Source organism: Zingiber officinale, chromosome 2A (assembly GCF_018446385.1).
Source record: "Zingiber officinale cultivar Zhangliang chromosome 2A, Zo_v1.1, whole genome shotgun sequence".
Classification (NCBI taxonomy): domain Eukaryota; kingdom Viridiplantae; phylum Streptophyta; class Magnoliopsida; order Zingiberales; family Zingiberaceae; genus Zingiber; species Zingiber officinale.
This window is the reverse complement of record NC_055988.1, coordinates 76,803,722-76,820,840: the sequence shown is the minus strand read 5'-3', so window position 1 is coordinate 76,820,840 and position 17,119 is coordinate 76,803,722. Positions and strand designations below refer to the sequence as shown.

Here is a 17,119-nt window from a genome sequence, read left to right as displayed (position 1 = left end):
GTCAGGTGCGAAAAGGCACAAAGATACATTCAAATAACATAGAAATAATTATATAAGCTCAATGGAATTATTTGATTGCAGAACGAGAATAAAGGTATGAAATGGATATAAAATGTACAGAAAAAGATTAATTAACTAACAAATTAAGATATTCAACTCAGCAAACTAGCAGGATTTAGTCAACAGAGCAAAAACAAACTATAGAATAAAACTTGGTTACCTGTTGCCACCTTGACCGTTTCCATGTACTCTCATCTTAGATATAATCACATGGGCTAGTTGTTAATCTGGGACGAACTTTATGACTTTAAATATATTGATCAGGCAATATGTAAAAACCATAACAAATATATTGCTGAAAATTCTACTAAAAAATCACTAACTGATGAGAGGTTTGCTTATGCAAGAATCCACTAACTAATGACATATCTGCTAATAATACAAGATAACAAATGGAAATGAATAAAGGTAAAAAGTGAAGTGTTTGTTCATGGATGATATAGTATTCCTATGAGAGAATGCATGTCAAATAATTGAACCAATACAATAAGAGAAGTTGGGTCAGTATCGTATCGGCACCATCCATATGTACATCCGTGTTGACATAGCAATACCGCAAAATGTGTGCTCTTTGATTTGGGATGTAAATCCACATGAAGAAGAGTTTGACAGAACTGAACATTTGATCAGGTGGATGATGCAAGTTTCATGCCTGCTTAAAGAGGGGGTATGCACAACAATAAATTGTAATCAACTTCTGAATTCAAATCCAGTAAATTAAGTTTGGATGTGCCCTGTTCGTCTAAATAATCGCATGAATTTTGCCTTTAAGCTTTTGTTCTTTCAATATTCTCTGCATGGCATAATGACACCTGCGTAGCAATAAACAAAAACAAACAGATAGAATCAATGATACAAACGGATCAGATATTTAAGATAAAATTCTACTTCGAAAATAAATGCACCTAATCGATGTAGGTTCCCATTAGTGTCATTGCCTAAATGTATGTTAAGGGCATGCCAATTTAAACTAGGGTATTGACAACTTGTAAATGTCACTAGGTTAGAGAATAGGGCATAAAACAAACATGTAATGAGTTTACTTTTTTGTAATGTGAATACAAAACGGTGAAATATGGGATGAGAGTCCCTCAACTATTGATGAAATTATTGTTGATCAGGCATTGTAAGCAAGGCAGCATCCTCTTCCATTCAGTTAAGACCAGATATATTCAGTCATGTCAGGCTTGCAAAGTTTCATGACAAGTGCAAAGTGTGCTCTACAAAGGTAGGATCTTCCCAGCAAAAAGTAGGCAAGGTGACTCTCAGATACCGAGAATGTCTTAGGACCTTGCTTGATGTGTATTATATTCTTGCCAATTTGGTGTTTGTGCACACTTTAGGTTCTGCAACCAATAACAATAGGTGACCTAGTCCAGCAGATACTTGTTAGAGTCAAGTAGGTGGGTGGGTAGGTAGGTAGGATCAATTCCTTAATCCCCTAACATCATGTCTGTGGGTCTTTCCTTAGATGAATGGCGGCTCTGCCCCCGTCAGCCTTGAGCCCTTTGGAGAGAATGTGGCAAACCAGTGACAGTTTCTCAATCCGACAATCAACTCAAATCTTCACGGTTAAACATCATCTATCCAATGTCAGAATAATATAGTATATTCCATCATCTCCAGCTATGAGGGTTTCTCAATTCCTTACCAACTTCAGCTAATATAGCATCATATTAACTGAAATGAACTATATATTGTTGCTTCAATTTTGGTTCAGTGTAACATCAGTCCCAATCTTGATGTGCCAAACCAAAGTTCTGGTTTGGTTCCTAACTGATCCAAACTGGACAATGGAAGATATCGTTAACAAAACCATAAACTATGTTGCATTGCTTGCACCTTTGTTCCAATGACAGTGCCTAGGAAATGAACAAATAAATATTAACCAAAAATTAGAAGGATCTGAGTTTAGGTTTTTACCGCCATGGTAGATGATCAATGAACATACGTGAAGTAACTCTGATGTCTCTGAAACTTTCCCTATTTGCCACAAAAGCTCTAAAGGTGTGGTCTCTCTCATGGACTGTCCAACTTCTCCAGAAAGGCAAGACTCTTTTTGGTTCATATGTTATATGAACAACACAGCCCGGAAGATACATTTCCGGTGGTGCTGTTGATGCTTGAACAGATGATGTTCTTTCTTCAAAACATTGGGCCATCTGATCCTTGACAATTTCATAAGAGTTTAACCTCACATCATCCTGATCTACCAAAATCGCCAACTCTGAAGCATCATCACCTGAGGCTGTCTCATCCAGACACAGCTCTTGATTCATTGGTTCAATTGCTATATAAAATAATAAAGATTTCTGTCAGGTAAATCCCATAATTCAGATGTAACTAACAGTTCGTAAAGCATAATCATCATGAACCAGCAGTTATGATTACTAAATTACAGTACATAAATATCCACCTGTAGTCGATGTTTTTGACTGCCACCTCTTAGAAATGTGATTCCTTTCAAATGTTGCCACACAGTTTTGTCTTAATGGTGAGGCACAAAGGTCATAGGACTGCTCATTTACATCATACTTGTTAGCATGCAGGATTCGGCGTGCAAGTTTTTGTATCATGGCGGATTCAGCCAAAGAATCATCTGATAGAGCACTAATTGCAGATGCACGAAGCCTAAGTATTGAATTAACTGAAAGCTGTGCAGAGAATTCATCATTGTATACAATACTACAAGGAATTTATTTAGATTAGTTAAAGGTCCAGTGTGAAAAAAAAAAAAGCACAGGAAAAAAAAATGCAAACTGAGCTTACGTAGTAACAAATTTGGAGCATGCTTCAGCAGTCACAAAATCCAAACAGGGAAGACCTCCATAAGCATAAACATGTACTTTTGGGTGTCTTCCATATAACTGTTAAGAGAAAAATAAAAAAATTATACACACACACACACACATCAAGCAAAAAAAAGTTAAACATGAACATTAAAATGCCAAAAGAACATATCACATTGAGAAGAACATTTAAGTTATAAAAGAACGAACTAAATACGAAAACGAGTATATCGTAACTAATACTCCAAATTTCAGTGAAGTAAATCACTAGTATAAGTGTAGACCTAAGAACAATCAATAGTACAAGCATATTACAGCAATTGTCGTGCTCATCAAACTGCTGTGTAGTTATAGCAACAGAACGAAACAAGTTACCAGTTCCTTATTTCAAATCATCTTAAACAATGCTTCAAATTGCATACTACAGTTCACATTTCTTATAACTATCATTCAATGATTGCAATCAGACTGACAATAAAATTGTTGTTCAAGAGATTAAAAAAATAAAATTAAACATAATTTGAGAATGTAAACAAATCAATTTATAAGTTGTTTACCTTAGCCATCTAATTAGTTGGTGTACAAACTGAATATATATTGCATCACATATTTTGACAATCTAAAAATAGTGAAATCAAAACTTCTTTACTCACAGAAAGAACAGAAAGCACAGATTCATTTCATTCGTCACACCTGGATCTAGTAATAAAATCACAAATGTACACCTGATGTTTAAAATCACAACTGAATACATTTCTATGATTAGTGGATTCCATTTCTATATTTATATTCTATATGTGACCATCTCCATACTTGTATTCTCTAAATGTGATCCTCTCTATCAGATTTTCAATGCTACATACCATACCCTATTATTCTACCAAAAGGCGATTATACCTGCTATGTTATATGACGCTAAATGTTGGGCTATGACTCAAAACACATGAGTAGAAGCTAAGAGTTGCAGAGATAAAGATGTTAAGGTGGATGTGTGGATATACGAGGATGGACAAAATAAGAAATGAAAATATTAGAGAAAAAGTCGGAGTTACATCTATTGAGGGAAAACTCCGAGAGACATGTTTAAGATGGTACGAACATGTACTTAGACGTCCAATAAATACTCAATGGGGTAACAATAAAATAAGATAAAATTTATTCAAGTATAGATAATGATATAGTAGGGGATAGAACTCAATGGGTATAGAAGGATCCATATAGCCAACCCCACTTAGTGGGGTAAAGCTTGATTGTTGTTGTTATTGTTGTAGTATGAGTAAAGTGTATTAAACACCAAACACATCCTCTATAATGCTGAAAATAAAACTGTATTTAAAAAATAAACTTGCACTTTTTATGTTGGGGCTTTCATTTATAGCAGATTGTAATGGATTCTTTACATAGGGCCGTATGAGGAGACAATCCAAAAGTGATTGAATCTCCTTAAGCAACATTCTAGAAGCAATAAAGGGGGATTTTTAAGACTCAAGTGTCCAATGTTTAAGCTTAATTGTTTCTAACTCGTAGAAAATTCTATACAGACCATACAAGTTTAAAGTCTTCAGCTTATAAAATAGATCTGCTAAGCACATAAGAGGTACAATATAGAGTGCTAATTAATTCACTCACTGTAGCAATCCTTTGTTGTTCTATAAATTTACCAACGTTTTATGTTTTAATCAAGAAAAGAACAAAACCTCCATAATGGCTCTGTTCCACCTTTGATGTCAGTGAACTTGAACTATGAAAAATGTCCAAGTCTTTCTTTAGAGTACTAATTATTTCATTTTCTGTAGCAAACCCCTGCTGATCCATGAATGTACCAACGTTTTAGGTTTTAACCAAGTAAAGAACAGTACTTTCATAATGGCTATGTTCCACCTTTCTTTATTCAGTTCGAATAAAACATCTACTTAAGAAGTACTGAAATGAACAATTATAAATGGCGTCGTCTCACATGCATACAAGTTTTATATTTTGAGATTCTCTAGAAGTAACATATGATTAAAAAAAATTAGGTGGATCAAGAAATCAAATTTGCACAAAAAAATGATAAATAGCAATCAACCAAAGCTACTCACTCTTAATCCCAAGAATGTTGCAATAGCACCTCCTAAAGAATGGCCTACGACACAAATTTGGTATCCCTGGCATTCAGATCCAGGTGCCAACAAGGATGACAAAAACCCAGTTTTTTTAGATGGCAAGGAATCTGGAAATCCATACCATAAGTGAGAACATAAACTTACAGTCTTACAGATATATAAAAGACTGGATCAATTTTTCTGCCAGTAAAATAGAGACATACATATCAAATTGTGGGCATACAAGCATAGGCATAGCAAAGAAAAAGAAGAGGATATGTTGACAAAAGTATTAACCAAAATATATAACAAACTTGCTTCCATTCATAGCTATTTGGCATAAAGAAATTTCTTGAACTGCCAAACAGAGAACAAACTTCAATTTGGCCACTGACAATCTCAACTAACCTGCAACTTTAATAATCTTTCAAGTTCCATGGTGCATGAAAGATCAAATTGGCATCTTATATTGCAAGGGAAAACTTCAGTTTGACCACTGACAATTTTGTCCAAAAAATTTGCAAACCTTAATCTAAATTCAAAAGTTCTAGATTTTAGTTTCCATTTAATCCAAAAGATCCTTATTACATAAAATTTCCAATGGTCATGAGCAACTTAATGCGGTTTGAAATTTCTATAAAGTTTAAGCGAAAAAACTTTAAGAGGTAAGTTAAAAAATTTCCAATTTGATATTTCTTATCTTATTATATTAGATTCTTAAAAGATCTTCAAATTCAACTACTGAAATATGCGTATTCTTGATTTTAGAATTCTATACCTTATATTTTGACTTTGGATCATAGGCGGCACTTGTTCTTTTTTATTTCCCAGACAAAGAGTTGCATAAATTCTCGCTTCACTCTAAATGATTAACTATATTAATGAAAGAGGAAAGAGGAACCAGGTTGAAGATCTAGCAGATCTTGCTTCTGGTTTAACAACTCAACAAACAACTAATTAACAGATCATGACCATTACCTCATCTTGCGAAATTATAACATTTTTAACAAGTAGCAACATTCTCAACAGACTCACTGTTAAGCATAATAAGATAACAACACTTTGTATCAACTTTTGACAGCAACCCATAGACAAATTAAAGTATCAACTTTTTATCTAATGAAATAAGGTTAACAGTTAAAAGGTACAAAGACCAGCAACAAAGATGCACAAGAGTGTTAGAAGCTAACACTAACAGATTCCCTCCAACTGGAAGTTTTAGGTTCTAACATTATCAAGCATGAAAGTCATTTTTTATCTGAGTATATCAAACAAGAAGAAAGAATAGTTAAAGGCAGCAATAAACTAATTTAGTAAAAGAATAACTCATAGATCTGAATCTGATGTCTAACCTTTAACTTCAGATTGGCCATCAAGTTGGATGAAAAGTTCCCTGGCAGATTCAATAATCCCTGCATGTCCATAATGTGGGAAAGAAGACAGAACTTTTTGTCTAACATCTGAAGGTAAATGTTCGCTGCTGCATTAGTGAACAACTCAAGCTTCAGCTTAATTGAAAGAACATGGAGGAAAGCATTATAAAGATGACAATATTTGGATCAATAAGCATTAAAATGAACCAGTATAATCAACCAATAACATGTTGTCTAGTTCTGGTAATTCCTTTTGTAATTTTGATCTCAGCTTTTGAAATTCCTATGGAATTTCTTTGCCAGTTATATATCCATACTCAGACCCCTTCAGGGGACTATCATTAACCAAGGAATAAGAAATTTTGACTAGAAAAAAAAAATTAATTGATTTAAATATTATTAATAATTTATCCTTGCATATGGCAGCCTGGCTCAGTGGAGGGATAAGATTCGTGTAGCCAACTTCAAATAATTGGACATGAAACACTAGCTTCCAAAATCAATCTAGTTTTAACATGGCTTGCTGGATAATGTTGGGTACATCTATCAAGTCAATAAGTCAATTATGTCAGTTGGATTGATCATGACATTTAGGTTTCATAACAAACTATACTAGGTTCAGGCAGCTGATGTGGCAGTGGGTTGCTACTAGATTAACATCACATGCCACCAACTAGAGACTTGGGGCCTTTGGATGAGGATGTAGAGTTTGTTCCTAAGGGAAAGTTTTAGGCTAATTATGAGGATTTACAAGGCTTATATGAGAGAATTGTTATTAACTTAAGTTTAAGAATTTTGAATTATTGGTTGAGCTTATCAAGTTAATGAGTTAGTTGACTCATTGCATAGGGTTTTTTTAATACTTCGCCATCGCCAATACAAATCTTGGAGATTATTAAAATACCTCCTAAGTCACATTGTTTCATATAGCCATTTCCTAATCCAACACAACCTATGATCGCAAATAGATTTATTATGATTATGTCCGTGCACTGAGTCGATGGAAACTGGAGACGTGGCGCTCTCTGCTGCTCCCAGGTGATCTTCACAACGACGTAAGTCTCCGATGAACCTGCAACCAAGTTGGGCCGGGAAGGGGGTTCCCGGCGACGACCCTCCGACGCTCAAATCAGACGATGGCGAGAAGAAACACAGGTAAAATGAAACTTGTGGCTACAGTAGAATGGGAGAAAATCATACCTCCGTCGAAGTCGGGGGTCTTTATATAGGACCCCGGAGAGGCGCGTGCACGCTTCCCAAGGCGTGCACGTTCCTCAAAGCATACCTTGGAATGGTTGTGTCAGAAAAGCATGTCTGACGTCATACCTCAATTGCCCGAGCATGTCTCTGTCATGGCAGCGGAAACTTCCTCCGTACGATCCTTGGTACGGCCCGGCCGCCAACCATGTTGCTTGTCGGCGGCAGACGTCTCGAGAATGATATCACTAGCTGCCCCTTTTGTCATCTTCTAAGCCCTTTGTCTTTAACCGGGCCGGTCGGGCTGATCGCTCGGCCTCCCGAGCGCCCGGGTATACACGCACCTCGGACCGGGTGAGACGGTCGATCGGTCACATACTCGGATGGGGCACCGACTAGTTGTTATGTCGTTCGGCCTAGCAGCTCAACTACTCGATATAGCGGTTCCTCTATAAAGGAGCTTGTGAGCGTCGGAAGCTCAACCCGAGGTCAAGCTGTCTTCGTGCCGGCCCGGGGTCTACCCAGGCCGGTCGGCCAGGAGATTCCTCCCTGCTCGGCCGGACCTTTGACTCACCCGTGCCATTGACCCCTTCCTCTGTGGGCCCCCGATCCTTACCACCGGATCATATCATATAGGAACAACTTTAAAAACATGAAAGCAATTCAAATGGTCAATGCTCGAGATATTCATTTCACGTCAAGGAATAAAAAAATGATTAGACCTAGTAGAGCAAAGCATATATCGTAGTATCAAAGGTATACCACTTAGAACCATGTGCATTACTCTCGTTTTCTGTATATGTAACTTTAGAATGAACAAATGTACAAGTGAATCCATGAGAACATTCTCGCAAAAGAGTATGAAAGATGGAAAGAGAAGAGTATTACTTTATCAAGCCATCCAAATCCTCCATGGTAAGGTCACACTCTCTGCATAAACCATCTGTTATGAGATCTTCAGGTGTCTCAGTTCCACGTACAGCGACTACTATAGTCCTTTTATCATGTAGAACCACCACAAAATAAGCAGCCTCCCTCTTTGTCTGTGATATAATAATAATGAATAAAAAAGGTGAAATATCTAACATCAAATAATGAAATGAAAATATGATGCATATTTCGGGAGAAGTGTCAAACAGTAGCAGCTTGCTCAAGTGAGAGAAATGTATAAAGAAGGAAATCTTCATAGTATGCATTTTGAAGAAAACATCTTCATCATTTGTAAGGAAGGTACATCAGGCCAAGGCATATGAAAAATCTAACTAGAATTATGAGTTTATCTAGTACTTTTCAGTGAAAAGATGACAAAAATATATTTATTTTCCCTTGAACTTAAGTGCCAAGTTGCAAATTAATTAAACTATATAAAAAAAAAGGCATACTATTTGTCCACAAAGCCTGTATTATATCAAACGACAAGTGAAGAATTAGCAACATGCAGATTTTGATAAAATCACAAATCATCCAAGTTCGCATGTTTTAAATAGTTAATCAAGGAAAACATGTTCGTTGTATCCTAATTATGGTTGGAATAAATTGTATCTCTGATAGTTAGCTGCATGATTCTGTATAGTCTATGGAATACTGAGCCTTTTGCACCAAAGCTAGAGGTGTCAACAGGGAATGCCCAAGTTTTAATCCAAAAGTTTTCATACTGGGTTTGGCACAGCCAGGCTCAAACCAGCCTAATTTGCACTAGTGCCAAGCCTAAGTTTGGGCCAGAAAACAGAATATTCATAATTAAACTGATATTTTATTAAATATATTTAGAATTAATATTAATGTTAATTAAAAGAAAATGGTGTGTCAAACTTGGCCCAAAAGCCATGCTGACCCGAGCATGGCCTGGTTCGAGCCTAGGCCTGAGCCATGATTCCCATGCCCAGCACAGACCCACATATAGCATTGGGCCCGGCCCAGCAGGTTAGCTGGGTCAGGTAGAGTCACAGGCGGCTCAGCCCATTTGGCACCTCTTACCATAGCTATTGTATCTAGATTCAAGGTTTGCAAAATTAGGCTATTCTCAAAAATAAAGCAATCAAATAGATTTCTTCATATGGTAGCACATAGTAGACTAAGAGAAAAGGAAAAGACTCAAGGGTCTACAGAAGATGAATAACATAACTCAATCTTTTTCTAGAAGTAGCAAACTAAGAATAGGATGCTTTGTCAGTAAAGGTGCATTAGAGACAATTTCACTAATGTAACAAAAATGCACAACTATGTTAATGAAATAGATCTTGTATTTCACGTTTCATTATCTTGCAGAATTGGATGATCTATAAACTAGTATTATATTAGTGATTGATCCTTAGAGATGTAAGATAATATTATTAAATGTCCCTAGTAGTAATGTTCAAATTGGATTTCAACTCTGCGCTTACACTAATACACACTATGCTTCCATTGTTGGATAGTAGTAAATAATCTTAGGCCTACAAGAACAGTGATGTGTACAAAAATGTGCAGGTGTTCATTGTAGAGCAAGTTCCTGTCCATTATTCACCATGAAAACTCTTTTGATATTTATCAAATGTCTATAGACTTTCTCATGCAGGTTGTAACTGGTTCTTGAACTTGTGATGATCATGCTCATCTCGTTTGGAAATCAACATACTGGTTCTCATGAGTTGAACTAAAAAAAACTGAATAAACACCTATCTTCGGTATGCTGCTAAACCTTACGAGCATGGGGGCGGGGTAAAGTGGACACTGGACTTATCACTCCTCATAGAAGAGCATATGTGACTAGCCATGCGATGGACAATATCTCAAGAAATATATAGTGAATGTGACTAGCCATGCGATGGACAATATCTCAAGAAATATATAGTGAAAGTCAATTGAGAAAGCGTTCTGCATTTACTTTCTTATGGATAGAACATCTTAGTGCATTAAATAGCACTTAAATGTGGGCCAAAAGAATGGACATTATTAAAGTCCTAATACACATCACAATGTTGGAAAGAGGACCAAATTGCATGAGAATCGTCGTTGTGAAAGCTTTTATGGATTGCCACAACCCTTTAAGATGTTAGATAGTCATGATGGCTTACTAGAGGTGGTTATTTACTTACATATATAAAATTTAAGAGTGGTCTTTATATGGGATTAAAGGGTGTAACCATTTGTGGTTATTAAAGGGCTATCAAATCTTGGCTAGAATATCAATAGCTTACTTGGCTGACTCGACCCATACAAAGAGCTTCAGGAGGTAAATTGACAAATTTGAGGAAGGCAGCTGCATGTCCCCGCCACCAATTATCACCTTCAAGTGAAGGCCTCCTGACAAAGGAATCATAAGAAACCATTTGAACTTTGTCCTAAAAGAAATTGAAAGCTGATTGTCTAGGCATATAAAATAATACTCGATGAGGCTCCAGTAAACACAAGTCCTGAATAACATTTCATGGTTCTATCAAACATTTATATAAAATAATACTTAATAATGCACAGAAAACTCATATTTGGCTAGCATTTTATGGTTTGTGACCAATGTACATATCAGTAAGATGATAGCTATGGCCTCTGGGTACTAATGTCCATGACAAAGGTACAACACAAAAATATATGTACTTGTTTTTCTCCATACAATGGCCTATGGAAGCAACTTGGATAAGAAATAATACACTAACACCAGATCAATTTGAGAAAAAAGATTCATATAGCCATCCCATGTTGGGACAAACATGGCTGGATGATGCTGATGCATCATGCATCTGTGGCTAATGATTTATTCAACTAGTTTAGTCTGTTCCACCATTTTAGAGAGAGGTAGCATTACTAAAGTTTTATTTTCACTGTGATCCTAGCAGGAAAGGCTTTTGCACATGTATAGTCAAAAAAACAAATATGATCATGACTGATGAGATATAAAAACCTGTTCCGAGCCCAGGGAGTCACAATTCCTTGTCTATAGAGCCATGCACAAGGAAACAAGATAGGGTTTCTACCAAAATCAAGCAGTGGTCCCTGCATTCAGAAACAGATATGGTGAGTAGAAAACATTCTGAAGAGGAGATAAACATTCTCAAGAATTTTGATTATAACTGTGTATGCAGCTTCAGCAAATTGATGGAAGAATGCTGCATCTTCAATAAGTTGGTCAGGTACATCCATAAGCTTATTGTGCAAGTTCTGCACCTGCTTCTGGCTTTGCAATAGAGCAAGTCCTGAGCAAACAATATGATAAAAAGGACAGCATGATGATAAAAATTTTAGGCATCAAAAATAACTAAAACATGTTTCATTGACATCTGTAATAGAAGTTACCACCAGATCAGATCTAACTAAAGCAAGAACAACAATATTTGAAGTGACAAAGTGAGCATTAAAGGAACATACTTGCTTTACACACAAAAAAATGTCTTATGTTTTCTGATATATAACTTGAGAAGATGTCACATTTCTAATCATAGAGTTCCAAACATCCCGAGTTTACTGTTTAACCAATTGTATCTGTGATCGCTAAGTAGCATCAAATTGTACTCACCTCCAAGCCAGAATCACCCATTGCAAAAGTTCCCAATCCCAACTTACAAGTAGTTCTTAATTTATAGTGGAAGCATGAGCAAGAACGAACTAGTATGCATTATGTTTTACATGATCAGAGTTTAATTGTTTGCAGTATGAAACATAAAGATACCATTTCATAAGTCAAAAAGAAGATTTTGTTATCTTAAAATTTTAAACTTTTAGAGGAAATAAAAAAAAAAAAATCAACTATTCAATCACTTATAGATTCTAAAATTCTTCTTTATGAAGAACTAGACCTGCCAATAGTTCAAGATGCCCTGTTCCTGATGCACGATATGCTACAAGATCACCTAGCAACCTTGCAACAGAGTAAATCTCGTCTTCTTCCAAAACACTCCTGAGTAAACAAAGAAATGTAAGTAAGAAATAGAAAAGTCGACGTAAATGAATTGAAATTATTGAAAGACCATACAAGTACTTGGCGCGTCCTAGACAGCACAAAGCCTCCCGAATTCCATGATCAAACACTTCACTGTAGTGTGCTTTCCATGCGGTATCATGTGTTGAATAAAATGACCTCCATCTCAATATGTCAGCTCCCATAAAAAGCTGTATGATTACAACAAGCCACGCCAGAAGAAGAAAAGAAACCACTAAAATTTTCTTCCATGTTTGATTAACTGTATGCTGTCCTAAAACACCATTGTGTCAATCAAGTGATGGGAAGTTAGCAATTAAGATCAGAAAGCAGAAAACAAGTTCTACGCCAAAAGAATCCAAATAATACACAGAAGGCATTGAGTAGTAATCATAATGCTCAAACAAGATAAGCCTATTCCCAATCTAGTGTTAAAAGAGAAACTAACATCGGCATATTCACTTAATGGACAAACTATGCGATTTCAGAGATGGCAAACATGATTAACCTGCCACAATGAATAAATTAGCATAACTGATTTTTTTTTATTTATAATAAAGACATGCAAACCCAACTTCATGAACCAAATACAATTAATTGCTAACATCTAACATCAGGCATCAGAAATTATTGGTCATAATCCATACCAACTTAAATTGCTTTTCTGATTCTGTTATCTATAGAGGAACACCAAATTACTCCAAGATGGTAGAATTTAAAAAAAAAAATCCTAATGATCCAACACATCTATTTTAGTAATTCTATCCATGTTGCATTTAACATTTGTTACTTGTTATTTCCTATCTAACAATATGATGTACTAAGTATAGTAGACAATATGACCGTCCTTTAAAATTTTCTAAACTAAAGGGCACATGACGATTACACAACAATCAAGAAGATCCTCTTCATTTTCAACAATTCACTCTATCCTATAAATCTTCATCTAAATCACCTTTTTTATGAATAATAGGAAAAAATTACCAGTTGCCAATGAGACATTAGCAGCATAAGCTACACATCATATTTTGAGTAACCATACAAACATGTCATCTATTAATATGCAAAATCAATACTTCACCACTCTGACAACCTACAAGCTCTTCTATCCAAGTCAGAAACACAATCTATTAGCTGATACTTTGTACAACAGAAATTGTACCACAAAGTCATAACTTTCAAAATTACATTACATCACAAACAGAAACTACAAAGAACAATTTTTAACCGAGTCAAATCTCTGTAAGCTAGACTGAATAGTTTAAGAAAATTAATCAAACAACGCAAATAAATGTACTAAAACACACTGAAATAGATGAACTAATAATAATAATCTGGTAAATAGCATCCAAAGTCCAAAGCGCCCAATGAAAGTGGTAGATGCCTCAAAATGCAGCATAATTAAGCTACAATAAACTTAATTGTGAATGTGAGAAACCCTGTTACATCATATCCACTTATTTTGAATTAAATAATTGTTAAGTTATGCAAAATAAATTTTCTTCTCAAAAGTTTACTGAGATATTTTATCTCATGAAAAAAGAAACAAATAACTGAGCTCTTGATTGGTTAACTACAACCAAAGTTAAAATCAAATGGGTAAAATTTTCATGTTTTCTGACTAGTGCAGGATTGAATTTTTATCCAGTAGAGTGCATTTTTAGTTTTCAACCAATGAAAATTGTTTCCAGCTTTTTTATCATGGATAACAATTAGCTTCAATAGCAGCATCAATTTTTTTTACTGATAGAGCTATCATACAAGTATTGAATAGCTAAACAATCCAGGTTAACAATAGTTAAGCTGAGGAAAGTGTCTCTAACCATAAGGCATATTTCTTGATGCAAACCATAAAGCACATATTGAGTAGCTAAAGTTGACAAGATATGGTATAACAATCTCAACCGAACTCAAAAGAAAACAAGAATTACCTAAAAGACAAGATCCACCATGAGATAAATCAGTTAATGCGATGAATGTTAAGTAGGCTGCTCCAATGGATTGTAACACTGTGACTGCTATCCCAAATCTGGTCCACCATAGCCACTTTTTATACCTTAGCTACTCAAAGGAAAAAAGTAAAAGAATAATGAAACAATCATCCATGTAATAAGAATTTATATCTGAAGCAAAAAAGAACAGCATGATAACACACAGTAGACAAAGTTAGCATGGTGCTCATAACAAGTATATAGCCTTGACTGAAACTGACTTATGGTGACAGTAGGATATATGTTAGGGACTCATTCTCCCATGGATGGGGAACAAGAAAGATGGACAAATCAACTAGATGGTTTGGAATCAAGATGGATCGGCCAATGAATTATAATTAAAGATCAATCAATTATAATCAACGACTAAGCATTTAATTATGATTGGATTTTAGTTGAGACTAGTTTATGTAATTGAGACCAAGTTATTTTACTACAACATGAGTCACTCTAAGGTCCATACGAAACAATGGCTGAGTGAGGTTAGAAATTCCCTCTGATGAATCCAATTATCTCTCTCCTTTCTACTCTCTCCCAGTGCTATTGCACATTCTATCACAAGTTTTTCTGTAATTTCCAGTGTAAGGAGGTCAAATGAGCAAACGGATCGAGAGTGATCCGTCCTTATAAGTTATAACACCCCTACTTAGACACCCAATTCACAATTTAATTTTGCTCTTCCCCATGCAACATGAGGCAGCAAGGAAGCCTCTATAGCCAAAGAGAAATCATCCAGTCACTGAGGCAAATAAATGAAACCTCCCCTCCAACCCCCCTCCCCTTTATGTATCCTCCTCTAGGATCCTTTGCTCGTGCTTTCCTCTTACTGGAACCAAAGTTTTCCATGTCCACTCCAAAGTCTCCTCCTCCCTATCTCTTCTAGAGCAAAAACTGAGTCTCAAATGATACCAACAAGGGCAGTGCCACACTGCGGCTTTTGTTGATATCATCATCTCTTTTTGTGTTGAGGCAATGATGACTCTGTCCAATGGGAAGAATGATAAGCTTTGCCCATCAACAGAAATGGCAATGGATTGCAAACCTTGGGTTCATTCAACGGCACGTGGGCCATCACAAACTAGCATGGATAATCTCAAGGAAGTTTGTTGCTTAGAATTCGGTCCACAAGCCAATGCAACATGCTCCATGGCATTCTAAAATTTCAACAAACAGGAAGCAGACCAAATACAAAGAGAAATTAGAGTTGTTACTTGTTCATTCAAGTATATTAATACCCTCTTAAAATTACAAATTTTATTAGGTGCATTGTAATTCCTTGAAGGTTGATGTAAACATAAAATAAAATGAACCCGGCATCCCCAACGCTAGATATTAACACCATCAAAGCATTTCCACAACCATCCATCAAACATGTTCTATGTTAGCAATGTGACAATAAATATATACAACCATCCCTGCAAATGGGTTGATGACATTTGGATCAACAAAAAGAAAGATAGATGGACGAAGATGCCAAAAGCACCAGAGATCTCATTATATACCATCATAGGGAATAGGCATGAACACTAAGCAACTACATGCTTCCAGGGAAGGATGTCCTATAAAAGCACTAATTAGCTCCGGCTGCAGTAACACAAATAACTTCCATTGAAGTAATTCAGTGAAGTGCAAAGGTTTGCAGTAAATCTTCTCAGCCATAAGGTAGTAGGAAGTATGCAATGAAAACATATTCTGTACTCAAACTCAGCCAATTTTATGTTTTCCGCATAAAAAAGAGGAAGCAATAGTTGAATTGTTTAATAGGTTCGTCAAAATGAAATACCTGGATTTGCAATGAACTCTATAATTGAATGAACAATATCAATGGAAAACAGCGAAACTAAAATACCCGTCTCTCGTGACGAACGGCAGCATCAGCGGCAGCGGACTCAATAGGGAAACTAACAATTATCTCAGCCGTCTCATGCTGCGCTTTGCCGGCGCCGACCATGGCGAGAACCCTGATGCTCGCACTCAAGATCGAGGCAGCGAAAGGCAGTTTCTCATCGCCGGAGCAGTTTCGGAGGAGGTAGATAAGCAGGAAGACGCCTAAAAGGATCACGGAGAGGTTCGAAAGCCCGAGAAGGAGGGCGATCCATCGGACGCTGCGGAGCTTGGCGACGAGTGTCGACCGTCCCAAGGCGAAGTCGCGGTCCATGCGAAGGGAGGAGCGGTAGGGCCTCCGGCGAGGGACGCAGACCGAAAGGGCGGCAAAGGGGCGGAAGCGGATGAGGGAAGCGAAGACAGGGAGGAGGAGGTTGGGCGAGGATTTCTTAGCCATTTGGGAGAAGCACCGCCAGTGCTACAGCGGACCAAACTATGAAAAAAAAGTAGTGGAACAATTTCATTTTAGTTCTAGTAATTTTAGTTTTTTTTCTGTTTTTGTTTTGTAACTTTTGTCCTTTTTTTTCAATTTAATTACTAAAGTTCATTTAATTACGGGCAACATTGAAATACCTTATAAAAGTTTGTTTCAATTCAATCACTAAAATTAAGATTAATATTTTGAATATTAAATCATAAGTAGAATATTATTTTGATAATTTTTTTAAAAAATAATAATAATATAAATGATTAAGGTTTCTTTTTAATTTTCTAATAAAATTATCCTTTTCATATATCAGTTTAAAACATCTTATTTTCTATCGGCACATATATAAATAAACTTATTTAATGAGTTTAAACAAAAACTACTAAATGAATGTAGAAACTGCTACAATAATCAATTTTA

At 36.0% G+C, this 17,119-nt stretch overlaps 1 protein-coding gene across 5 annotated transcripts; it reads right to left on the bottom strand.

Annotated features, from left to right (window-relative positions):
• Nucleotides 1-398: 398 nt before the first annotated feature.
• LOC122041243 (diacylglycerol lipase-beta-like) lies at nucleotides 399-16,683 on the bottom strand. Of its 5 annotated transcripts, none has more exons than XM_042600868.1 (14): nucleotides 16,238-16,683; nucleotides 14,329-14,458; nucleotides 12,452-12,671; nucleotides 12,276-12,376; nucleotides 11,554-11,675; nucleotides 11,384-11,475; nucleotides 10,683-10,788; nucleotides 8,392-8,546; nucleotides 6,286-6,413; nucleotides 4,931-5,061; nucleotides 2,830-2,927; nucleotides 2,477-2,745; nucleotides 1,984-2,350; nucleotides 399-872 (listed from the first exon to the last, which is right to left on the bottom strand). In XM_042600868.1, the coding sequence occupies exons 1-14, from the start codon at nucleotides 16,667-16,669 to the stop codon at nucleotides 803-805; spliced, it is 2,421 nt and encodes an 806-aa protein (XP_042456802.1). In that variant the 5' UTR covers nucleotides 16,670-16,683; the 3' UTR covers nucleotides 399-802. The 5 variants fall into 5 exon arrangements, with proteins under 5 accessions (XP_042456802.1, XP_042456803.1, XP_042456804.1 ...); XM_042600869.1 differs by having other exon boundaries at nucleotides 6,286-6,410; XM_042600870.1 differs by having other exon boundaries at nucleotides 10,683-10,785.
• Between the last annotated feature and the right edge of the window lie 436 nt (nucleotides 16,684-17,119).